At 38.3% G+C, this 27,904-nt stretch overlaps 1 protein-coding gene across 11 annotated transcripts in view; it reads left to right on the plus strand.

The window, feature by feature from the left end:
* Positions 1-25,562, plus strand: part of ppm1aa (protein phosphatase, Mg2+/Mn2+ dependent, 1Aa) — a 49,262-nt gene extending 23,700 nt beyond the window's left edge. For 4 of the 11 annotated variants that reach the window (XM_081725088.1, XM_081725086.1, XM_081725087.1 and 1 more), the window contains 2 exons: positions 6,414-6,536; positions 13,753-15,308. In XM_081725088.1, coding sequence (XP_081581214.1) covers positions 6,414-6,536; positions 13,753-13,794 — 165 coding nt within the window. In that variant the 3' untranslated portion in view covers positions 13,795-15,308. Of the gene's footprint in view, positions 1-6,393; positions 15,309-24,878 lie in introns of those variants that run through there. The other 7 variants (XR_004776650.2, XR_004776651.2, XM_035531497.2 and 4 more) reach the window with 7 other exon arrangements.
* Positions 25,563-27,904: the final 2,342 nt, after the last annotated feature.

The following is a 27,904-nucleotide window of genomic DNA, read 5'->3' on the forward strand; positions in this document are numbered from 1 at the left end:
TCACCTCACCAGTCATCCTTTTAACTGTCTTTTTTGTTATTGTTGTCATTTTAATATTTTCGGACTGGAAATAAACTTATTTTATTTGAAAAAGTGCGTCAGGTTTACTCTCTCACCGTCTGTGAGGCATGGCCTATTGTGCTGTGATCATGTTGATTTCTTTATGATTTGATAAAATAAATGTGACACACTAATACCATGCCAGGCAGACACAAGGAGTAAATACCCAAACACACACACACACACACACACACACACAAGCAAGTGTTTTGATGTGTTCTGATGTGTTCATTTTGTTTGTATGGTTTGCAAGAACAATGTGGAATCTAGCTTTATGTTTTTATTGTAACCAAGTTACCGATCACATGATAGAACTCATCAGTTATTTAAAGTCTGAAAATTCACTAATAAAAGCTCACTAAAATGAGGTTGAGGAGGTTAATCACTGTGTTGGGAGATAGAAAATTGCTACAGTTACTGTCAGAGGAGTGTGGAATTCTTGGATAATAGTTTTGGTCTTGTCCAACACAAATAAGAACACCAATGTTTTTACTGCGCCACTTGAATAGTGTAGTCATGTAGTTCAAAATATATAAAGAGCAAATACTGTGATGATTTAATTGGGTTTTCTGCCTCCTTAATAGACTTTTCTTTTGGTGACCGATCTTGTCTGGCTTGTTCTGTCTTCCTGATGTTTCTGTTCTTCCACTCTTTCCCCTTCTTCTTTTCTTCATTCTCAGTATGAAATTGTTCCAGTCATACAGCATGCAATACATACAGTATAATGCATGCAACTACTTTAACAGCCATTTAGCAGACAATGCATATGGTATCAAATAACAGATTTTCATATCCTCCTCCTGGGTCTCCGCCTTAATGGCGTGTCTGTCTGCTCTTGTGGTCCTTCGTATGGCAAAACGTTTCCCTGTTCTCTTTTAGTGCATCGGATGTTCTTCAGCTTTCTCTCCACACTTGATCATGTTTTGCCTGCTCTTTCAATTTTAGGTTTGTTTCTTTTTCATTGAGTTTCACCTGCTCTCTCCCTTATATGCCGCGTTTCTCCTCGTCTCTCCAGCACCCACCGCCGTTCGTTTTACCTCTTTTTCCCCCGCTTATGTCCTGCTTCCTTTTTCACTCATTCATTCATTCATTCATTCATTCATTCATTCATTCATTCCCCTCACCTGACTTCATTTGACTCTGTTAACTGGATGTCCATTTGTCCCCCTCTTATCGAACTATGAATAAAATGCTTTTAGTCCACCCTACCTTTGGAGAAGCTGTTTTATCCTAAATACTTTCAAGGACACTAATATGCCCACTCCTCATGTTCTTCAGGCCTGATAGCAGGCTACACTTTAACTTTTCCTCAGCCAAAACAAATTCCCCATCTTGCTCTTGAACCAACATGCTTTGCTTATTGTCAGTGTGCTTGGCCTGTCAATCTGTCCGCCTCTATGCCTTCACCCTTTAGTCCTTGAAAAGTTATTAAATTGAATTTTCGGTAAGACTGAATGGGGCTCAGCCATTCACTTAGATTTCCTTTCATTTCACTTTCTTGTCATTCACTGCATTATGTCAGTATAGACACTGGTATGCCATCTATTAGTAAGAGTTATGTCCATGTCCGAATCAATACTAGTTATACGGCAGTTGTCTTCAGTCTTTTCAACTTAAGGTCTGATGGGCTGAATAGTTGGTTTTGAATCATAGATTTCCTAATAAGCTCTGCTGTTGGCATTGGCCCTTTTATTAACTTCTACAAATTGTTTTTAACTATGGCATTGTGTTACACACTGCCAATTTAAAGAGATGTGATCTTCACAAATGTCCAGAAAGCATGTATTGCAGCAGTTCCAGTCGAACAAATCTGTGATTATTTTTTCCCCCTCTCAGTGTAGCTATTGTACATTATGGATATTCAGTCAATAGCTGCTTTGATACCATTTTAATTTTATTTAAAAGCTTGATTGAAATTGAGCACTGGTCACTTACCTGCTGAGTAAAGAGAATCATCTCTAGGCTAGTGATTTTGATTAAGTATTTTCTATGCAATGTATAATTTTTATTAGTTTTTTAATCATTATTTCTGTTTAGTTTTTGTACCAGGATATAGGTTGTGGATGAAGGGTTTTCTTTTATTCTCCACACAAATTCAGCAACCACATATATAATTGGTGCTATTGCGTGGTCAGCTAGCTAATCCACAGCACGCATATCTCACTCTGCCATGCAGCTCATGGTAAATGTTACCGTTTTTCAGTATTTATTTCTTATGTTTATTTTATTATATTTATTATAAATAAATGTTTATTTATAAATATAAGTGTAAATGTAACTAAATGTAACTAATAATAATGATATTTATGTATTCTTATTTGTGTAGTAACCTACACTCATATACTCAGATAATTTGTTATACGTAGAAAATGTCCACATTATCGATTTTATATATGTCCTAATCAGTAATACAGAAAAATATGAACAGCATCTTCTGTTGACAAACCTCAGATATTTCAAGTGTAAACTAAAACATATCTAGGCTAAGTCAGCTAGCCCACAACTAACATTAAATTTTCTGATCAAATCATGCATTATGGCACACACGAGTTACAATATGAATGTAATGAAAACAAATGATGCATAATTAACGCACATACAACGAGTTCAAGCAATCACATATGATTGCCGCTGTTGAGTGGTCAGCTATACAGCCTATTCAAAACAGGCTATTATCAGTAACTTTGCACATGTAATTCGCTTAGCTTTGTTTAATTACCTTTCAGATATCTTATGAGCTAACGTGCTTGTTCATAATGTGTTTACATCTGCTAATGAGCTAAAAATGGTAAGACTGAACATAATTTCTGCATAAGATTATATTTGGGACGTGACGGAGAGACAAACTTACTTTATACCTTGCTCTGCCATGCATCTCCCTGAGTTCACTCTACTTTACTGAGGGAGCTGGAGAGTTGCTGAGTAACAGGTGGTGCTAAACCCCTTTTGCAGGAATTTCACAGAACTACATAATATACATAAGTCTATATCATTTTGAACAGTATTAGCTACAAGCGACATTGCTATCTTAGTGTTTTAAATAAAACTTGTAATAACATGCAGATGTTTGGATAGACCTGTCCACATACAACCAGAATATCTATTGTTGTTCTTTTTACAATTTTACTAACTAATCCTGCCTTGTACTATGATCAAGGGCCAAGGCTTTTGAAGACTTTGTTTAGTGCATTTCGAAATGGTGTCAAAATCGAAATCAGGTACATATAAATGTTGGAAAACCCTTTTCTGGCCACATGTCAATGTCCAATTTTATTTCTCATTTTCATAATAGCTTTTGGTAAGTATAATAATCCTGTTGCAAACAATATAAGTCGCGTACTTAAAACCCTTCCGCTAAATTGCACCTAAATGGTTAATTTACGGCTGTCAGTGAAATGGGTCTAGCATGAGAGAGGCCTGTCTGTTTGAAATAATCAGATGGTGGCACTAGTGCCATTGTGTTCACCAATATGATCAGACAAAATGTGGGTGGCTTGGGCCATCACGAAGATGAGTAGCAGTATCCATCAGAAAAGCAGCAAAACATAGTGTGTCTTGCTGGCAGTTTAGCTTTCTGAAATGATACACGCACTAGTCAGCAAAAGGAATGACTATATAAACCAGGTAGCATTTAGGCTCTCTTTACTGAGTATTAATTATAGCATTAATAAACATTACAAACCACAAGTAATTTTAACTAAGTAATGACCACCAATTATCCCCTTTATTAATTAATAGATTAAAGGGATACTCAACAAACTTTGAAACCTGCTTGATGTCTGATCTTAAGTGTGTCAGCATTCATATGGGTGAAACACAGAAGTCAGTTTTGTTCTTTCAACTCGAAATCATGGAGTCCAGACCAGAGCTCAGACTGAAATTGTCCAAACGCTTTCAAAGTGCATTGTACACTAATCTGATCTTTACAGGAGCTCATAATGAGGTTCAAGTTGCTTTGTGCAGATACTGAATTTAGCAGCTTGTTTCTTTCTCTCTTTTTTTGGTAATAGAGTTGCTAAATATTTGAAATTAGATTAAAAAACAGCACCTCTGCTTTCCAGGTGGTCATGGTTACTTGTAACTAATCCCAAATGTAATCTGCATTTTTTATTTAGTTTTCTGCTGTGACTCAGGAGGAAAATGTGCAGAATTATGCATTGTTGTGTATTTTATTTCTAAAGTGTTAGACAGCCATTCATTGATGTACTCGGTGTGTTTTAAGCAAATGTGTCCTGAATAAACAGGTTGAATGTCTGTACCAGAGAGCGGAGGTTGGAGGGAGCTGGAATGTAGCCTCCCTGTTTACAGTATTTTTGCAAAAAAATCAACCCGCTTGGTGACTTTCTGCAGTGGATTTTCTGCCTCATCAAAATGCCTGGTAAAATCCAGCATAAATTCTCTCCTCTCAGCAGTAGATGGGGTCTTGGAGAAGCAGGAGGTTCTAGTCTGAGTACTAGGCTGTATCGGTTAATAAATAGACAGGGATAAATGCTTATTCTACCAATTACAAATCAAATAATCAAGTTCAAAGGCAATTGCATTGCATATAAGACTGAGAAACCTCAACTTGAAAAGAGGTAACCAAGTTACAACTGAGGTATTTCAGTTGTCTGTTCTTGAGACAACTTGAAGCTAGAAGTCAAAACTGCTCAGTAGGAAGAGAAGTAAAGGGCAGTTCTTTTAGACTGTCCTTTAGGCTTAAATTATCCAGACAACTTGAAAATCCTAGGATCTGTTTCACAAAACATAATCAGTACGCATGGCTGAAGTTCTAGAATAAAAACTAACAAATGCTGCCACTCTGTACTTGTCTTACAAACCAGATTTAGATACAGAAACTGTTCCTGTGCGCGTGTGTGTATAAAGCATAAAATTTGCTGCACCAACCAAGCATATGACATGGAGAAGAGCTTTAGTTGACAGTCTTGCTTCCCAATGAAAGTTTGAGGAAAAAAGCTAATGGGTTGAATAAAAATCAATCAATCAATAAAGGTGAAAATCAGTTGTCAATGTTTCCAGTGCAATGACAGCAACAAATGGCATTTGAATTATCTAGAAGTTGGCATATTTGTTATTCCTTCTGTAGAATATCTAGCTATAGATTACTAGGAGATTTTGATGGTTTCTAAAGATCCTGTGCATTCTAACACATGATTGGTCCTAGGCATTTTTTACTGTGCATAATGCCAAACATAACCCACTCCAGAGCAGTGTAGTGGGAAAAACTGAGATACAGTACCAAATGGCACCCTGCGGTCCTCCTCAGCATGCACAATTTGGTGCTGTCAACAACAAACAGACCTATGGTGTACAAGTGCTCAGTTTCAAAGCACACATGTGGGACAAGCAAATATTGCCACAATTACGTGATGTTGCTCATTGTTTTCAGTGTAGTTTTTGCACTACTTAACAACTAATAATAAATTAGTAGAGAAATGCATTTACCACACATTTGAATATTTTCTTTTCTGCCATAATGCACAAACTACTTGACATAAAATCATAAATTCTGATTGATCCTCACCTGTATCTCACAGAAATTTGGGTAATAGACTGCTTTTGAGCCCACATCGTTGCTGTCCACATGAGCAGCTCTTTGATCGCCAAAATGAGAAATCGGATGTCCTACGGCATCAATGCAGACCTCCCGTGCACATGCATTTATGGACTGAAGGACTATGAGTGCACCATCTGGGCTATAGTCAGGCAACACAAATTAAGGGTTAGATGAAGCTCTGCTTGAATGTGAAGTTAGCTGGCTAAATAACTAATTTGTGGTTTTGTGAGACAGCAATGCTTCGTGAAACACTCAAGTTCATTTTACACTGACGTTACTTTTGAGATTATTAACTCGCTAACCACCACCATCAAGAAACTGAAATCACTGACATTTGTTGATTTCTTAAGCACAATTTTGAACATGATGGTGACACGTTTAAAATTAATTCAGTATGTTAGCCAGTTAAGACGATGCTTAATTAAACCACTATTATTATCATTACCTACTTTTTGGGTTTTCCTTTTCCTTTAGTGTGTCACATACCTTTTTTGTGCAAGTAAATGGTCTGTAAAAAAAAGTACACAGTACATGCCATAGTGAGAAACTCCTTCTCAGCTTGTTGGAATTTCAGCCATTTTGTTACAAGATGATGTCACTTTGTAACACTTTCCATATTGCCTGCCTACCAGCAAGCTTGGCATATCCTCACACAACTCATAGCAAATACTGGAGCCTGGGATGGGTTTGTTCAGTTTTGTAGCCATGTTGAGTACAACCACAAAGAAGTCAGTGGTTGAAATTCATTTTTACCACTCTTCCCACTACTGTTCCAGTTATTTTACTGTGTGCACAGCACTTCATGGAGGACTGCTCCAAAACCTGTGTGCAGTTCAACGCAGGATTTTCACATCTACTCTTGAAGGACCTGGCAGTTCCAACTTTGTGTGGCCCAACAGAAGATTCAGGTTCACAACATGTAAGTATGCATTATTATTTGTGGGTTTGTGATGTTTAAAGCAAACACAGTAGCTACTACGAATGTTCAAGTGTGGAATTGTTGGCTGTAGCTAAGCCATAGACCCACTGCTCAGTTGTAGGCTTCTTTGCTAAGGAGGCTAGCTTGACAATTAATCTTACTATGCTGTGATGGTTTTGTTAATCAGCTGCTATCCCATTTTCTTCCAAAAACTGTTTGGAAGTATGCAGGGAGTATGGAAGTGGAAGTATGTATGGAGATAGGAGAGGAACGTTGGGGGCACAACTGCTCTGGGAGTTGATCAATCTGAACAGACTGGGCTCGTTGGGAGGGGGGCTTAAAGACATGGGAGCTCTAACAATGCTTTCAGACACAGGGTGAAAAGAGGTGTACAGTATGAGAAATTTATTTATTTATTTATTTATTTTTTAAATATTGAAGCACATAAATCTATTCTAGACCCTCAAAATAAAATTATGGACATTGAAAATGGGCATAATGGGTCCCCTTTAAACAACTTCAGATGCTCCAGCAGCGTCTCCTCACATAATACATGAATGGCTCAGACGAGGCATTTACAAATCTAATAATTTTATCGGCGATTGTGTTCTGTCAATTTGATAAGCTCCCCTCATGTTAATAGTTCTCTCAATATTTTCTTTACAGTGATTGTTGTTGTTTTGTTTTTTTTAGGTTATTTTGTGACTCTTCATGTGGTGTGGCGATGAGGTGATTGACAGTCAAATGTGAACACACAGGCATCTGACATGACAGCTATATAAAGCTTGACTTTTTGCCTTTTTTTTTTTTTTACCTTTGACTTTGATTGTTCACTTTGGCATTTTTGAAGTAAAGCAATGTCTCATTCAGCAGTAAGTTATTCCAATAGGTCATCAGGATCAAAGTATTTTCAGAACTAAGCAAGCTTCAATAAGCTTCCTTAATGTTAGTTAGCTAGCTAGCTAGTTTGTTCAAATCAGCACTTTACATCAATGTTTAATTTGGCTTGATTATTAAAATATTGTTCATCATGCCACATTAAATTAAATAATGTGAACACGCTCCTTTAAGTAGCTGAAAAAAAATTATAGGCAGTTATTAAATATGTCTTTTCAAAGATCTGAATATGGAAGCTATGCTTAAGATGCTTCATGTAACCTATGCTATTTATTTATCTAATGTTAACTATTTATCTATTATATATAATAGGCAGCTAGCTATCATTAGATGTCAGATATTTTGCTACGTTGCTAAGGTATTTTTGTGATGATGAAGTGTTTCATTCCGGAACATGATTGATGGATATGAAGGCATATATTTACACTAGGTAATGTATAAAACAGAATATTATTTTATGTTGTATTTGCTCCTGACATTGAGAGAGGAAGCGTGCACTAACAAATGTTGCCAGGGGTTGGACAGAGATGCTGTACGCCCAACAGTCTCTATTATGCATGCTCTGTCTCCAGTTTTGCTCTGGCTCCAGTTTTGCTCAACTTCACAAGTGCAGACAAGATGGCAGCCCCTTACAAATCAGTGTGGAACATTTTATAACACACGTTGTCATTACAGCTGAACGCCCCATGGCCTTTGAACTTCATGGTGGAAAAAAAATGGAAAGTTCAAGTACTGAAATGTTTTTTTTTTTTTTTTTTTTTAAATACACTGATCAAAATGTTTTGTAGCATTTTGACAACCTAGAACAATTAACTAGCTAGGTAGCTATCCAGCTAACAGCTAACACTACTAATCAAATAGCTAAAATCAATTATTTAGCATAATGTCTCCTTTGTTTTATGCACATATGCTAAAAAATAAATGTTTTACAGAATAAATGAAGAATAATTGGTACATGAATCACTTATGTTATTAAGTATTATAATTTGTATTGTTTGGTTTAGCTTCAGAAATGTCCCATGATGTTGGAATCATGGGACTGAATAGTGTTCATACATCTCAAATTTTCATCCTGTGTAGTATATATTTTGAGCACTTTTCAATTACTAACTGTGAATATTAAGGTTTAGGACACACTAACCATCCCAGAAGACAATTTTGACATACTATTTAGCACAGAAGATGGCTATTTCGGACTTAGACTGTGAGTCAATGGAGATGTGCCATCCAGTCATATAAGCAGTTTGTGGTGCTGATACACTCTAAAAACACTCCCCCATCCTCATAAAAGTCATTAGAGAATTCATACCCTCTGTCCCACACTGTTATTTTTGTGGACATGACCTGATTTGCATATTACACATTAGGTTTCAAAGTGACAAACCGGAGACCCCTATGACTACGAATTGTAAATGAATGTGGTTAAACTCTGTAATTCACAAACCAGTCTCATGAAGTGACCAGGTGTAAATGGGGTCTCATTTACTCTCTCACTCACACATTCACTCGCTCATTTTAGGAGTAAAAATCCAATTTTAGCTAGTAACACACAAATATGACTATTAGTCACATCCCAACAGTGATCACTTTGGTTTTCAACTTGCTCATGTCTGTGGCATTTTTGTCCTGGCCTAGTAATGACCCACACAATATGTTTTCTCTGTGCCTGGCTGATAATCTTAGACAGTGTTAGTGACTCGCCACCAGATAGGGGAAGTACTTACAAATTAGTGTTCTTCAGGCTTTGTGAACAGATTCTAGCTGCAATTGTACTACACAACAGGTGTATCAGCTTAAGCTAGTGCTGGACACAGGGTATACTGTAACTTCCTTTGCAAATCACATCAGTCTAGAATTCAGTATAAGCTCATATTTGGCTGTTGAAATGAGCTTAACAGTTGTCTCTGCCCACTTATTAACTTGCTTTTTGGGTAAACAATACAGCAATAAATGTCAAGGAACATGCATGCTAGTTCTGTAAAGTACATCACCATAATATAGAAGAAAGGGAGATGTCCACTTTCAGGTGTTAAGTTGCATGTAACATAGATGTTAAAAGTATTTTGAAGCAGATAAAAATCCTGAAACAGGCAAGTCCTTGTATGTGCATTTTTGAGTCCTTCCTTTCCTATTTGTAAATATCTTCAGACATCTGATTTCTGTACATTAGGTCTGGACTGTGAAATCTAGAGTGCTCAGCCACAAAAGCCTTGGGTGAAAAGTCACTGTTTTGTGCTGTATTGTATGATGTCTTAGTCCCGGTAGTTTACTTATGCTCTGTTTGAAATTCCTTCCCACTTTGGTGGTTTCATATAGAAGGAGCAACAATATGGCCTTTATGTCCGTTGACCCTGCTGCAGATGTATTGACCTGCAGCCATGAGAATAGAACAGCCAAGGCCGGATTTTATCATGTTCTTTATATTGATGTGTCATTCTGCAAATGATTGGCTCCTTTCTCTTCCCATGTTTCCTTGCATGCTTCTGCTATTCCTTTAGGTATTCCTGCCATCCGCCTCTTAGATTTTTGTTTGGGTAAGATGGGTAAATGGGGTTAAAACGCATGTTTTCATATATTTTGCCATACATAAATTCATATATCATCCACATTAAAACATTGTTTTCCACCACTGAGCATTAGTCTTTTCAAATCCACTCTCCAAAATGGGTAAATTTGAAAAGGGATAATGGAAAATATACCCTTTAGAAAACACTGACACTGATGTGAGGTTGTTGTGTCACACTCCACAATGGTGAAACCTGTTGTCATGCTGTTTACTGCATTAGGTATTTTAATTTCATGTTTACCTGCTCAACCTTATTTGTCCAAGCAAAGAAGCCGTTTGTCTTTTTTTCTCACCTTTGCGCTACATGTTGGCTGCTGTGTTGCATGTGACTGCAGCATGTAATGCACCATGCGAAAATGACAGAGGAGTCATAGGTTAGATACTCACACATGGTCACCATTCCACTTTCATTCCACTGTAATTAGGGTAATCAGACAGTATTTGGGACAAGCACTTGAGGTGGCACCAAATATGGTTTCTCCAACAGAAAGGGTATAGATAGACCCAAGCAATTGGAGACCCAGGCAACAGGCAACCCAGTCCATCTTTGAACTTTTAAGTTGTGGCTACAAAAAAGCCTCCTTAAAGTGCATAACTCTGCTTCAATGTGGAGGGCACTGTGCAGGAGACAACAAACAAGCAAATGCATTTCTGAAATAATTTTTGGAAGCAAAACTTTGTGTTTGATTCATTCTTTTTATCACATTGAATATTGGTCGGCCCACGGCTGGCTTGGGTGGTGATGGCGTCTCTGCCTTTTGGGCTGACGAGCCGGGGAGCACACCAGAGGAGTTGCCTGTCTTGAGAACAGGCACAGATGGTGCTTCCTTTTCTCCTCATCTAGTTGCACGAGCAGGCGGGCTCCAGGGCTGTGCGCCCCAGGTGAGGGAGCGTCCTTCGACAATGGGGGCCTCTTTTAAGGTGGCACAGGGAAGCTTGCAGGCTCTAGAGCAGGTACCTTTGGGCAGTACCTTAGGCACCGAAGCCTCATTGCTTTCATAGTCAGCTGCCCCAGTCTCTGAACCCAAGTTAGGATCCTCTTGGAGGGCCTCCTCCACCTCCAATAACGGATCCTCGTAGCGATCAGATACCATTTCTGACCTGAGGGTGACTTTGTCAAAATCCTCGCCCTTGTCATAATCCTCGTAGCCATCCCGGTAGTCCAGCGAAGGCAGGTAGGACTCTGTCCCTGGACCATCACCAGGGCCCCCCCAAAACCTCCAGGGAATATGCCCACCAGGATGGAGGATTCCCCCACATGGGTTGGGTTGGGGGTGGTTATGTTGCTTTTTTCCCTTTTTCTTTCCCTTGACTCGCGGCAGCCCTCAGCGGTCGGTGTATCTGTGATGTTGGGAGGCGAGGCAGGATGCAGAAACAAGTCGTGGTTCAGACAACACAGATGTTTATTAACACAACAACGAACTAGATGTAAAGCACAGAGGACAACACTAAGCTAACAAACTAGAACACAACAAAGGATAAGACACTATAGTGACACAAGCACAACAGTCTACAGCGTAGTGTGTGAAATATGGGGTCAAACAGACACAAATGATAACTAAAAAATACACACATTAACAAGGATGGACAGGTGTAACACATGACCAATGAATAATGCAGTGGCATGGTGACATAGACAGACACACACACACACACACACACACACACAGGGAGGAGTTGAGGAGGAGGAGACTGTGCCATGACAGTGTTGTGTTAAACTCAGACTAGTTAGGATCCTGTAGTCTGTAGAGAGATTGTAAATGGAACATTCAGTTGCCAAATGGCTGTGGTGTCACATGAAGGCTTCTTCAGGATGGCCTTCTGATACTGCTGTTAAAACTGATGGCTTACCAGCAATTTCAACAGAGGACACTTTAGCTAGAAAAACATGATTGGAAAGGAGATCAGTTACAACTTATGATTTCTTCCACTTTTCAGCTTTCTTGGTCTGGAAAGTAAGAGGTCAATGGATGAATAAAGTAGAGTATAGAGGAGGTCAATGGATGAAGAAAGTAGAGGGTAGAGGAAGTCAATGGATGAAGAAAGTAGAGGGTAGAGGAGGTCAATGGATGAAGAAAGTAGAAGGTAGAGGAGGTCAATGGATGAAGAAAGTAGAGGGTAGAGGAAGTCAATGGATGAAGAAAGTAGAGGGTAGAGGAAGTCAATGGATGAAGAAAGTAGAGGGTAGAGGAAGTCAATGTGAAAAGTGAAGAGAGGAAAGCTTTTAGCTACATGGCTAAATTAGACTGCTTAAGTAATTCTGGTTATGTTAATAGAGTTGAACAGTAACCATTTACTTTTTCAATGAGTTTATCTCCATTTGTTATGTCATAAACATTTAGGAAGAATGTTAAAGAACTGAAAGGATTAAATCAATCTAGTCAGCTATGGGAAGAATCATGACCTTATTTGTCCAGCAAAGAAGAAAGAAACAGGATGAAAATTAAAAAATAAAACTTTAGCTATATAAACATTTTAGGAAAAATTCCATAGTGCACTATTTGGTCTATAAAGGCATTACACAGGCTGTCACTGATTATGAGCCATCAGACAGTAAATTTCTAGCTATCCATTTCAGGAATGTAACTTTTTTTTTTTTTTTTTTTACTCGATGTGGTAAGTGAGGTTTGGATGTGATGAGGCTGGGTATTAGATTTGCTGATTTGAACCCATTAAGCTGATAGATATTTCATTACAGTACAGTAAAATAAATGTATTCAATACGACTGCTCTGTAAACTATGTAAAGGTACTACTGAACTTCCAGAACCTCATCCAGCCATATGGTACCTAGGAAATATTGTTGCTAACTATTTACAACTGGCAGCCTCCAGTCTCTTGCTCATTAGAGACTGGAAGCTGCCACTGTCCACTGCTGACTTCTGTCTGTCAGTGATGGCTGTCACTCAGAACTGCCGGCTGCCACAGATGGGTACTTCTGGCGATCAGTTGGAGATTGAAACTTTGATGTATATCCTTGTTGTATGAAACCTGGATTGTATGATTGAAGACAGTCATAGAGCCATCGCAGGCAACTCATTCAGTGTTTTTTTTTGTTTGTTTGTTTGTTTTTGGTTTTTGGATCATATATACCAAACACAAGCAGGACAAATGATTCTGCACACTGTGTTTAAACAAGCATTAGCCACAAAACCTTATTAATTACTCTGATCCAGGGCAAAGCATTTAAAATGATCTAATGAAGATAGTGATCATCTTTAAATTCTGTTCATGTTATGGTTTGACTTTGGACACCATGGTTGGCTGGTTCATTTTTTTTAAGAAATTTTCAGTACAGTATAAAAAAGTTAAAATGTATGTTTGAAGCTATTTATACATTTTAAAATTTAAAATCATTGTTGATACTACCACTCTTGGTCTCTTCTGCTGGTCTGTGGAATACTATATACATTTTTACCAGGTATTCCAGGTTTTTTATCTTTATAGCACAATTGTTTTACCAGACCATTTCTTTACAATCATACTACATTCATACTAAATCATACTAAATTTGCAATCAAATTTTGAAATAAAGTTTTGTTTTTCTAAACCAAACCAATCTTTGAAGTACGTTAGCTCTGCTGATCAAGCCATTTTTAATGCACAAAATTGAAAGTCTATGGATATGATTACACTACACAGCAACATAGTAACTTCATGTCAAATGGCTAACACTGCATCGGGACACTTTGCTCGCTGCCTGTGCTGCTCTGGCTATGCCCCTGTTCACTCATCTGAATCCTTTGCCATGTAGGCTGTTTCATCGAGCCGTGCTACAACTCCGTGCTACAACTGAAGTCGCCTTTCTGGCTGTCCTGCGGCATGCTGTCGAGCATCTGAACTTCGTGCAGCCTTTGCCAGTGTTCGTCCTTCTTGTGCCTTGCTCCTGCCCATCCTTTCAGACAGGCTTTGTGTCTTTTCTCTCCTCCAGGACCCAGTCGTCCTTTTCTTCCGAGGGTTCAGTTAAAAGCAGCAAAGCCTACATAACCTCTCTCCTTTACTGACTGAATGAAGTGGAGCATTTAATATGTGAATATTATCCGTGTTTGCCGTCTGTACAGATTTGGGAATGGTGCATGGTCATCCAGGAATTGATCGTGCTCCCCGGTCTCAGCACTTGTACATCACCTTGTTTCTTTATTTTCATTTTTTATAGTAGTTGTGTATTACTGAAATATTATTGATGCTGTAAGAAAAGATCACAGCTTTGACTCTTTTGAATTAAGCCTATGTGTTTATAAGAACTTAAACTCTGAAGACTGACATTGATGGTAATGTTTAAAGGTGTAAAAGTCATATATAAAATAATGTAATGTAAAAAACTGCTGCACAGGTACCAAGACTGTTAAAGTTGCTAGGCACTGACTGGGCCAGTGGTACATGCCAGCCACATGCATGTCAAAAATTCACTTAACTTGCTATTGGTATTAAACTGGGTGCATTTGATAATGTTTTTAAGGCTGAAGTGCCCCATTGCTCAAAACCCAGTTACCCAAGAGCAATGGTCTGCGATTAAGCAAATTTGTGACTTAAAGACGGGCCACCGAGGATTGAAGCATACATGAAATGTATTTGTTGGGGATACACTCCATTATAAGATTGTGCCATGATTTTTTTTTTTGATGCACTAACATCCTTAATCCAAAAGAGCAAAATGTTCTTCCTATATGCAAAGGTAATTTTTTTCAAATCAAAAAATATCCAGAATATCTTTTCTTGCTGATATTTCTCTCCCATATGAGGCTAACAAAATTTTGTAACCTTGAAGTTACTTTTATTTTTTAAAAGCACTATTGTTTTGAAATGCTACAGCATGACACTAGGTCTAGTTAAAATTATTTTGCTATGTCCAGTCATGTTATTATTTATTCTTTATATTGCGACCTTTATATCATTATTTGTACACTGCTGACATTTGCAGGGCCCGGCTAGCATCTTAATTTCTAGTACACGTCCAAAACAGTACATAAGCAGTTATGGTCCAATATATACAAAGTACCACATGGAACCAAACATTTCCTGACAAGTGGACCTAGCAGTGGTGATTTTGAAGGTGCCTACATGGTCTAGTTTTGCTCACTAGAGCACCACATTCTGACCACTGCTCCAGACACCCATTTATGGTGCTATGAATGTGCTTAGACAAAGTACAAATACTGTTATGTACTAAGACCAACTAAGACTCCTTCACAAGCATGAACTAATATGTAATTGTAAATCAATTCAAATTGACCAATGGTATGGGGTGACCAAGGCATTGATTGTTAGGAATTGAAGTGCAATTCAGTTTGAATAAACTGTTCACATCTACTTTGTTTTATTTGTCATTTGTGTGACTTTGTGGCTTAATACAGTTATTTTTACTTGACCATTTTCCAACCCTTCTTTATCCCTTAGAATTAAACTGGCTGTTTCTGTTACTGTGCCTTTAAGACAGATAGAAGGTAAATGAACTCTGTTCTGATTGGCTACTTTGTATTGTGCCTCATTCAAAAAGCACTATGATCTGAAACATGCCTAAGAACTTCAATGCAAGTGGATGTGGCCAAACACCTGGAGGCTGAATAGGTGGAGATATGTAAATGGGTTTCTTCTCATGACATCACAGAATCTGATGTTCAAAATGGGCTTTTTGCAGCATAGATTCCATATATTTTCTTTTAGGCTCGGGTCCACTACCAGAGGCCTGGGAGCTTGAAGGTCCTGTGTAGTATCTTAACTGTTACCAGGTTTGCACTCTTCTGGATGGAGATCTTGGCTGTTGTTCCTGGGATCTGCTGGATCCACTCTCCCAGTTTGGGGGTTACAGCCCATAGTGCTCCAGTTACCATGGGAACCACTGTTGCCTTCCCCTTCCACATCATTGCCAGCTCTTCTCTCAGTTCTTGGTATTTATTAATCATGTTCCTTGTTCCTGATGTTGCTATCGCTTGGGATTGCTACATCTGCTATATGGCCCTCTTCTGCTGTTTATCCACCATTGTGTCCAGTTGGTTAGCCATTGCAATTTTGTCTGTATCTGCAAGTTCCACAGGATCTTAGCATAGTCATTCTTCACAACCTTTGGGGGTGTATCCCACTTTGACCTTGGAACTTCCAGCCCATACTTGGCACAGATGTTTCTGTGTACTATGGCAGCCACTTAGTGTTACGACCCTATTACCTGCACCTTTCAAGAGCTCCAAATCTAGGTCCACAAAAGGGTGTAACATAAAAAAGAACACTAAATTGTTTCCCATTATAAAGGTAACCCCAGAAATAGGCAAAGTGGCACAGATCCCAACAACAACTGTTCCCAAAACAAATTCCGACTGCAAGTTTAGAGTGTAAAGGAACAGAAACGTAACCTGATCCCATGCCCTGAACCAGACGATCAACACCGCAATACGAGTCCTCGGACAATGGTAATATTCCCTCTAAAAGAAAGGACTGGGCAGCGCCTGTATCTCTTAAGATGTTTACAGATCATTCTGTTCCTGTATCTCCTGGCATGGACACTCTCCCATCCATTAAAAAGGTGACAAATGTGTTGTCCACACTCTTTTCGTCAACATTACTACCCACAAGATGACTAACAGATTTAATCACTGCCTTAGGAGAGGACCGCATATTCTTTCGTTTCAAAACTCGACAGTCAGCAATAAGATGACTGGGTTTGCGATAATAACAACATTCACAAGGCTCAGAGTCCTTTGTGCTTCCTGAATAACTACCATGTTTCTCACTCATAACACGATGATTATCACTGGAGACAAATTGCCTAACTCGATCCGCTCATACAGCAGATGGAAAAGCTACTTTATGAGTTAACAAATACTCATCTGCGGCAACAGCAGCATCAGAGAGACATACAAGTTTTTGCTCATTTAAACGCAAGACAAATTTTTCCTGCAAACCACACTTTTCTGCAAAAGTACAAGTTCTGTAAGCTGTTCGAACAAAGTGACTTTACTCACTTTACACCATTTATCGAACAAGCGACTAATGTCCCATGCAAATTCAGCATACGTCCAGTTGGCTGTTTTTGAATGGGATCTGAAATTCTGGCAATACGCTTCCAGAACTAACTAACAGGCACGCAAAACAGACACCTTGACCACATCATAATCTAGGCTTTTATCAATAGGTAATGGGCAGAGAAAACCTTCTGAGCCTTACCAACAAGCGCGCACTGGAGTAGGAGTCCGTACTGTTCTAGGCCACTTCAAGGTGGTAGCTAGATGCTCGAAAGCGTCGAAATAGGAATCGACTTCCGACTCCCGAAACTGAGGTACAAGACTAATTTGTCTAATAATTTTGAAGCCAGGGGCCTCACCCGACCAACTGGACGTGGACAAACGAGGTACAGTCTCTCTGCGTACCTTATTTCCAGCTCCAACTGCCGCAGCCTTATCTCTTTATCAGCCTGGACTTCCAGAGCACGAACCTTCCAGTTCAAACTCCTTCAAGTGTGTCATCGAGGCAGGGTCGGAAACAGGAGTCAAAGGACTAGGCGTTGCTAGGCAGCCCCACCGTGGCTTCCGCTTCTGCTTGCGCTTCCGCTTCCTCCACATGTGAAAGCACCGCCCACCCTCCCAAAGACAGCGCAAACACGTTCAGGCAACTCCCCTTTTTCCACCAACTGTATGCAACCTACGTCAACCTTTGTAGTGAAACAGCTGAATTCAATACTGAAACAACCAGCATTGAGTAACAAGTCTGCCTTCTGTCACATGTCAAACTGCTCCAAAGAAGAGCGCAATGGTAAAAGCGTCTACATCAAACGTGGTAAAAACCAAAACCACGAGCACCCCGCCACACCAAAAGGAAAACAGCCAAGCAGAAATACCCAGAAACCAAAACAAGGAGACGAGCTCCCAATTTATGTTAGGACCATATTACCTGCACCTTTCAAGAGCTCCAAATCTAGGTCCACAAAAGGGCACAACATAAAAAAAACATGGAGACGCACTCTGTGCGGGATTTTCAGTGAGGTATTGTTGATTTTCTTGTTATATGGGAACAAAACGCATACAAAATATATACACAGCATAAACTAAACCTAAACAGGAGTGTTTTCTTCAGGGCGGGCTTTATGCCAACACAACAAACAAAGTCTGCTAGAGTGGATTCAATCATTAACTTCCCTAAAACAAAAGAAAATACAATCACTCTTCCCTCAACTCCTTATCACAAAAGCAAAAATACAACAACAAAGCAAAAAGGAACATGGCATCCACCCTACGACTCCAAACAATAAGAAAAAAAATAATACTCAATGTTTCAGGCAATCAAATATCTGTATAAGACTCTCAATGGTCCTTTTTGCCACGGGCTGTAACAACTCAATGTTACTAATGTGACAGAGGGGAAGATACAGGCAAAGTTCCATTAACAAGTACTTTATTATTCATACTTTCCAAGTAGCATTGCCGAGTCTAGTGGATCCTTAGGAGCGGAGTAGTGTCTCTCCATTAGGGCCGCGTGGTTCGACTACTAATGTGCAGCACCGTCCTTCCGAACCTGTGGGTGTATAAATAAGCGTGCAGGTCAATGAGATGCAGGTGTACCCTGTCAGAAGACAGGTGATTGCGAGCGAGGAAAGTGCGTGACAAGGTCCTGGTCCGGCAGGAGCGTGCCCCCCCCCCCCCCCTTGGGTACTGCTCTACCATGGCAGAACCCCCCCAAAGGCCTCCTCAAGTCGAGCAGAGCCTCAACGGCCACAAGGAAATCCAGGCTGAGTATTCATGCGTCTGGGATAGTTGAGAGGCAAAACCTCTGTATCCTGCTCAGGCCCTCCACCATCACCAGAAGCCACTTTCTCCCTCCTGTGATTACTCATACCGATGACTTGAGTTGGGCAGTCATTACTTCCCAACCATAGGGTGTGCTGTGGTGTGAGGGAGCACACCTGGACCTAGCTGTGATTCATATGTGCCAGGCATTGAAGCTGCTTTCTGATTATGCTTTCTTCCCCAGCCAACCTCTTCACTTTTGGCTGGCTTGACTCACCTGGCAGGGGGCAGACGTGATGCTCACGCCCCCTTTCCTCCAGATTGTGCCGCCTTCGCTATCCACCTTCAAATTCATTGATGCTCTGCTCAGTCTCTTCAAGCTTGACAGTAGCATCCCATTTCTTTTACCATTGTAGCATTGACACAGAAGAAGAGTCAAAAGACATTTCTACTCAAGGAACAATGGTGAAACCTTTAACAAAGCTTGCAGAGCAAAAGCAAGCAGAATTGCACTAAACTACTGGAGAAATGAACTAAACAACACAAACATTTAACCAACACCACACATGACTTACTTAAATAATACACTCAATACAGCTTTTTTATGAACCGTTCAATATTAGATTGAACAAAATAAAGGAGAGAGGAGAGGCAGTAGAGTATGGAGGAAAATGTTATCATCACTGTCTCAGGATTCCCTGTCCTTTTTTATCCATCCCTGCTAAACTGCAGGGACTTGGATCAACACATCATCGCCTGGAGAAGAATTATAGCGATTGTTGGTGTCTCTGGTGAACTTTGAAAAGTATTAATATAGCCTGTTATTTTATTAGAAAAATTTGCTTTTGATAACCTATATTCTGCTCATTTGCTAGTTGATGATAATCCACCTGGAAACAGGTTGTTCCGTTAAGTCTATGTTAAAGCCTAAAATAATATGTGCCCATGTTTGATTGTAAGTGCCCTTGAGCTGTTGGTGCAATAACAATAAATGTTTTTCAGTGAGCACTACAATATAATTAGAGGCAAGGCTGATGCATCTGATACATATTAAATCTGCCTGTTATTCAGAGAAATTAAAATTTGTTGAAGTCAGTCCAAACTAAAGATTTGGAGTAAGACTGTATGGTTAAGTATGATTACGTTATTGTCTACCACGTTTTACAAAAAAACCTATGAATTAAATAGGCTAGAAAAAAGAAATATATTTCTTTAGATTAAAACATTCCTATTTTAGAGGAAATCAGCTATACACAATGGAGAAGAGTCAAAGAGACACAAATAAAAATAAAAGAACGGCAGTGGGGCTTGGGCCTCATCGTATCGGCCATAGAAGTTCATGGAAGTTCAGTACTGCAATAGGGTTCCTGGCTCCATTTGTGGAAGACAGGACAACAAGCAGCATCTTACCCCATCATGCTGCCCCATCTACTCAGGCAGGGTCACCCAGGTGAGAGAGGCTACATCAGCCAGCAGCAGATCAGGAGCAGTCTACCTGTCGAAAAGAGCAGAGGTGAAGTGTGAAATACACACTTATTCTTGAAGCACAGCAAGAGGAAGAATAATAGATTAATAATATAGATGAATAATAGATGAATTTGTACTTAATATATTAATAATAATAAGTAAAAAAAAGTTTAAAAAGCAATATAAATGAATGCTTTTAATGGGTACTAAATGTTCAGAGAGCTCAGTTAAATATTTGTGTACAAAGCCAATTATAGTGTATGTTCTTTTTTAATGTATTACAAATTACAAATGTTTAAGCCACAGTTTTTCATGTAATTGTAACTGAACTGGAGGCACATAATGGGTTCGTAATGGATGTTGTTCAGTTTCAAGACTTTGGAAATGTAGCCAAATAAAATCTGAATAGCTTTATCAGAACATTTCATATATAGGAGGACCTCAGTTGCATTCTAAAGTAGGTGTTCTGATATGGTTAATATAAATGTTATATTAAATGTTATTTTAAGGATTACACTTTTTGTGCTTGTGCAGACTTTGAAATTTTGCTCTTCAAGGAAATTGTAGGTGGCTCTTAAAAGAATTTTGAGTAGAGCACTGACTAAATGTGGTTTTGCCTTGACACAGCACCCTGTTGATTTAAGTAACTGGTGAACGTTGCCCTGACACGGACAGCCTCTGGTGTTGTGTTGTTGGCCCTCATCCTGTATACCTCCTGAAAAGCCACATGACAACTGTACTCTGGAACAGGATTAGGATCTGATCCCCTCTGCTCCTTCCTCGGGCTTATGCACCTAAGAATGTTCTGTGATATGAAGGTAGTTTTGACATGCGACTTGGCAGTGGCACTCCAATAACTCACCTGTACATTCTCAACTGCTGGGAAGCCACAGGCACATTCCACAACCAGTAGTTGAAGACCCTCTGCTCTCTGGGGAGGTTGGTGCCATGGAAAGGATGCATCAGGTTCCTGTAAAGGGGAAAGAGCTTGTCTGCCACAAAGGCATATGGTAATTGCCCACAGTACTTCTGGGATCTAAGTCAAGTTTATTTATACAGTGCTTTTTACAACAGATGTTGTCACAAAGCAGCTTTACACATGTTCGAGTCCAAGCCCCCAGGGAGCAAGCAAAGGGCGGCAGTGGCAAGGGAAATCCCCCTAGAGCATGAGGTAGAAACCTTGAGAGGAACCAAGACTCAAAGGCGGGGCCGACAACATTCACCACAATATTAACAATATAGACAGCAGAATAAATAGTGAAAGAGAAAAAGAAAGAAATAATAACATTTAAAAATAAGTAATTAATGTCTAGTCCAGTTTTCTAGAAGTCCTAGTCTGGTACCAAAGGTGTGTGCATGTCATCAGGGGGTGGTGGAAGGAGCCATGGCAGCTGAGACTGGTTGAGGCTCAGTAACATCATGACATCAGGGGTAGGTGTACCTGGGCAGAAAGAGAGAATAGATTATTAGGCACGTCTAGGTACGAGGGTGTGTAAATTAGGGAACTATAATGTGCAATGATGGACTCAGTCAACAAACGAGTGACAAAATAGAGATGACGTGAAAGCATCATAACATCCCAGTTTACCATAACTGTTAATGTCCATGGACCCCCAGATCTACACCTCCATCACAGGTGTTTTCTTTGAGGCTTCTATACCGGCTTATGGCAACCACACTGAAATGACAGCATCAACCACAGCCAAAAGAACAATGGAAAAAGTCTCCTTGAAATTGTGGTAGTGTGTGCCAGAGTTGGGAGGAGTTTTCCATCAGTTGAACCAAGGCAACTGGGGAAGTTCCAGTGATGATAGAACCCCTGTGGTTTTCCAGTCTTCCATGTTTGGAACAGACATGAAGTCATTCAACAATAACACACAAATAGCCTCCACCACTTCTATTACAATTCCAGCCACTGTGCTGTGCCTGACTCAGTAACTGAAGGCTGTTCTCCTGACTGAATCCCCAATTGCAAAATATCTGAATATTTACACAGAAAAAAATTTATTTTAGCTTTTGTTTAAAATGTTCATGCACACACAAATCCTGCAGAATTTAAACTAGTAGCTCTTCCATATCATCAGTATACAAGCTAATATTTCTTATCATTGATATTTCATGACAATTATAAATTTTGTTATATACTTACACACACATTACACAAACATGACCGTACTGTCAATAATGTTAAATACATGGACAAATTCAATAATACCTGTCCAGGACATATAGCCAATCAAGACTGAATATAGTAACTATCAGCAGGAGTCACAAATGTACTTTGAGAAAGGAATTCTTAGATGTTTTTTTTTTCTAAACATCATACTTAGTAATTAAGGTAAATAATTATTCTTCAAAAATCTTTTTTTCTGAAAGAAAGAACAACTCATAGCCTAATCTTTATTCTTTATGTATTCTATCCTACATAATAAAACAAGAGTGTCTTAAGAAAATCTTAATAAATAAATAAATAAATAAGACTTTCTTAAGGAAATATTTGAGAACTAATTACTTGCATCAGCTATTAGTAAGTCATTCATCATAATATTTTTAGTACTAGAATAGTAGGCCTATCATAACAAACAGCAAGGTGTTCAGCAGCACCAATCAGGGGTCCTCCTCATGCTATCAGGTCATCAGACTGATTTTTTTGGTCACACTGTTAGAATAGGTCTGTTCCTCATGCTGCTTCCAGACACGTGTTGCCTGGTGAATCCAGAGAGACCAGCTGTGTTTTCTAGTGCTGATCCTCTTATGATCCAGAAAAAACAACAGCAGTTGAAAGCACACATTTATACTGAACTGCAGTCCATTCAAAATCAAAGCGGAAAATATCTGGTTGGATCTAAATATCCAATGCTGGCTAGGTCGTCTCTTCCCCCTCATGCTAACATCAATTTAAAATCTAAACATAAAAAAAATAAATTCATAATATGTGCTAAAAGTATGTATATTTAAAAAAAAGTATATAAAAAGTACATAAAATGTACCGCACATGAGTATAAAATGCATCCACTGTCAGTCGAATAAGTTTTCCCTCATTGATTCGCCCGACATATTGCTCCGGTAAGACTGGCCTGTATACAAATTCAAGTAAATGGAGGAGCTGCATTTTGGAGGGGATAAAAATCAATATAACGCTTACATCAATGAGGTGTAGACAAAAATACATGTTGGATTAAGATCTGATATTCATAGGACTGCAGTGGTCAGAGCATATTATGCACCACTAAAATAATTTGTGCGCATATGCAAACAAATAAATTGAGAAATGAGAAAGCCAATCATGGCAGTGGCAAGGAAAAACTCCATAAGAGCACTGGAGAGGAAGCAAGGTTCAACAAGGAAAAAGAAAAAGCAAGAGTAAGAAGAAGAATCTCTAAGAGAAATCAAGGCTCAAAAGAGAGACCCATCCTCCTTTGGGCCACACTGAATAGAAAAATAAGACAATACGAAAGGGTTAAGAGTAATGAATAAAACACATGTGCTTAAGGATTACACAGTTACACAAGGGTGGAAATAGAATATCACAGTTGAGACCAGACTGCCAATAATGCAGGCCTGTGTGTAAATAGTATATAATGCTGTGTACACCTGGGTGTAAACAGTACAGATTGCTACTTTCACTTAGGTGCAAATAGCGTTAGCCATTTTAAAAATGTGAATAAACAACCAACACTGCCAGCACAGACATAAAGACTATTACTACTATCAAAAACAAAATAGACTAAAATAAACAGTATTGGTGTGGATTCTTCATTTTTGATGATGCTCTCTAGAAATGGCCCTGTTAGGTAGAAATGCTCAGTTGTAGCACAGACTGATATTGATCGACCCGTCACAGCACGGCTCAACACGGCACATTCAGAACCGCTGTCTCTTCCTCTGCTTTTACTCTGGCTGATAACACTGCCCCACCCTCACACTCCCCCCAGACACACACACACACACACACACACACAGACATGTTCCCAGTAAAGATCATTCTGCTTTGTTACTGACACTCTCAGGTGTGCATTTTCCTCATCATGGCATCTGTTTTCTTACACACACAAACACCCACAAATCCACACACCTTAACATTGCTCTCTCTTCACACACCCTGCTCCACCACAGTCTTTCCCAGGAAAAGTGATACAGGCAATACATATGCAAGGCTCACTGTTGTTTTTTTTCTGACACACACAGTATTATTGCTGTTTTGTTGAAATTGACTCTTGGGGACTGTCTGGTGGGACAAGGTAGGAAAACAGAACTATCTGGCTACAGGTCGTACAAACAACCTGAAAGACCAGCTTGAATGGTCTAATCCTTGTTTGTTTATAACCCGTTTCTCTTGTTAAATTTAGCTTCTCTTTCTATCAATCTCTCCTCTCTCCTGCCTTCTTACTCTCCCCCTTTTCGTTCTGTTTCTCTCAGAAAGAAGGCACCATGGTGACCAGCAGTAGAAAGTCCAACATGTTGCATTCTTTTGCTGTACCACTGTGAAACCTTTTCTTCACACATGAATAGACAGATTTCAGAGACAGGAAGAAATGAATCGTGTTAAGTGTATGTGAAAGTCTAGATACATTGTAATATGCGGACATTCTTTTTAGAAAACTGTTGTTTTACCACATTTTTTGGTGAAAAAATCTTATGAGACAAAATGAGAGATACTCTGTAAGACTCTACTGTATCTTGTTTCCTCTGATCCCAGGTCAGTAAACAAATGGCTTCACCATCCCACCCCCACCCACAACATCCAACCGCCATTCTGGTGGGCTACTTTATATTTCAATTTCATGACTTTTTTACAGCACAAGTTTATTTTTAGTTGAGCAAGACATTATTATGTTTCGAGCATTAAGAAATGGAGAGAATATTTATATGAACTGGTTATAAATATTTGGTTTCTAACAATAGCTGTGGTTTTCTTGTGCAATGTGTTTTTTTTCAAGAAGCCTAACCTCTGTGTGATTGATACCTGACTGTCATTTTTTCAGTTCTTCAGAATGACTTTTTTGGCAACTAGGGAGAGAAGTAGAGTTAATCTTCTATTATGCGGTATGTCTATTTGATAGGTTTCCAGGTTTTCACAGATTTGGTGTTAGAGGGATGCTGTATTGTAAGAGTTTTGTTGTCTTTCCAGAACAAATCGACTGGTGAACATTATTAACAATGTTAGGATTATCAACAATGATTATTGTGTGCACATATATCTTATTTTTTTAGATGCATTTTGGTCTATGTTCTATGAATTATTTTACATTGCATTAGTTGTATATTTCTGTTTCTACTCATTGTACATATATTTTTTACAGATTTCAATCCAGAAAATGTCTGTTTTAATATCAACTTCTACAACATATCTATACTGCTATTTTGGATCTCTTGTTACAAAAAGGGCATGCAACTTGGAAGAGTTTATGAGTTTGGATGAGTTTAATAAACTTGAATGAGTTTATTCATGCTTTCAAAGAGTGGTGGTTGTTTCAACATTATTAAAATTTATTTTAGATTTCAATATACTTTTAATTTGGTAATACTATAGATATTATTACATTCTTATATTTATTATTATTAGTTATGTTTATATAGCACCTTTCTCAAAAATATGCTCACAAATACCAATGAGAAGTGGCAGCCTATTTACACACAGAAGAAACCCACACAGACTCAGGAAGAACATTGAAACTTAAACTCATAGGGACACAAACCTAAGACCCTAGTACTAAGAGGGAAACATGCTAACCAGCAAGCCATCATGTTGCCCATTTTTGTGTAATTTCTGTACATGAACTGGTTATGAATGTGTTATCTTTCATTAGGTGGTGTAAATGTGTAATGTATTGTTATTTTGTATTTACAAGAGGTATGTAGTTGATTGTAAAATCTGGATGATGCCACAGGGTGAGTTCAGGTTGGGTTAGAGATTGTGATATTAACCAACAGTGATATTAAGAAAGGATAATATGTCTATACATTTTGTTTGTAGGCAAAGATTGTATTTTCAAGAACTGTAGAAACAACTGTAACAATGAGATGCAGCTAGTCCTCCTTGATGTTTGGGATTCTGTAAAGTCTGCATCTTTATTCAAGGGATCTTCCAGTACAATGTGGTTATTAAACTGTTAATTGTTTTAAACCATTTGATGATTGACTGAACAAGAGCCATTCTGAATAGATAATTGATTTTTGATAATACAGACATTATAATTGTAGCTATATGTTTGCTGAGAGACAGAGGTTCATCCAGCATTATACATCAACTTTTATTATTTTTAATATAGGTGTAAACTTGAGGTTAAATAAACTGCCATATATATATATATATATATATATATATATATATATATATATATATATATATATATATATATATATATATATATATATATATATATGTATGTATGTATGTATGTATGTATGTATATATATATATATATATGTATGTATGTATGTATGTATGTATGTGTATATATATATATATATATATATATATATATATATATATATGTATGTATGTATGTATGTATGTATGTATATATATGTATATATATATATATATATATATATATATATATATATATATATATGTGTGTGTGTGTGTGTGTGTGTGTGTGTGTGTGTGTATGTTACCAGTATTACCAGTATTAAAACTAGACCCAGTAAGTGTCCTTGAAGCTTTTAGTTACTAGTATAATCGTGGATTTGTCCTTGTTGGTAGTGTAGTCAAATGTTGTAGAGTAGGTGCTGATCATCTTAAAGTGAGCTTTGAGAGATGTTTTGGGAATCTGACAAAAAAAAAAAAAGGATCTTAGCATAGAGGGATAGTTTATGCATGTGCTCATTTGTTGAAATGCTAGTTATGCCATCATTTTGTCTTATTGCATAGATTAGGGGTTCAGTGTATGAAGCGAACAATTGTGGAGAGAGTGGACATCCCTGCCTCACCCCTCATTACAGCCTGTATGTTTCTGACATTCTCATTTGTGATGGCTGATGCTGTAAATAAACTAGTGTATTTTAATCCTGTTAATGAATGACTCTCCAAAACACATTTTTCTAGTACTAGAAAAAGGAATTGCCAGACAACCTTTCAAATCATTTTTTTTCTGCACCTAGAGATGCAACCACTGTGTTTTTATGATTTTTTAAGATATGATAATAAGGTTGAATAAACAATGTGATGTTGGATTGAGTGTCCGCATTTGATGAAGCCTCTTTGACCTGTATGAATGAAAGATGACATTGCTGATACCAGTTTGGTTTTATTCATTCAGATGGTGTTTGGTTTAGATTTAATAGTGCAAAAATAAAGGCTATATTCATATGTGTTGGAATTGGGAAAGACTGTTTTAAGATGTTATCATTCTAATAAATAATGGTGAAATAGTTGTCCAGAAAGGCTTATAGAATTCAGTTGGGTAGCCATCCAGGCCAGGAGCTGTATGGTTTGATAATGAATAAACAGCACTCTTGAGTTCATCTGCTGTTAGTGGTGTGTCTAATGGTTCTGTATGAGTTTTATTTAGTTTATATAAAGCCAGATTATTTAGGAATTTTATCTATTTATTTATTTATTTATTTATTTATTTATTTATTTATTTGATATCATCTCTTTTTTTCCCTTGGAAAAAAACCTTGCGCTTTACAGAGATATGCCAGAAGGATGGGGCCATCTGAGGTGAATCAAGCTCTGTAGTTTGATTCCACAGTGCTTTAAAACACGGGAACCGAAGC

Source organism: Electrophorus electricus, chromosome 12 (genome assembly GCF_041902795.1).
Source record: "Electrophorus electricus isolate QZ-2024a chromosome 12, ASM4190279v1, whole genome shotgun sequence".
Lineage (NCBI taxonomy): Eukaryota > Metazoa > Chordata > Actinopteri > Gymnotiformes > Gymnotidae > Electrophorus > Electrophorus electricus.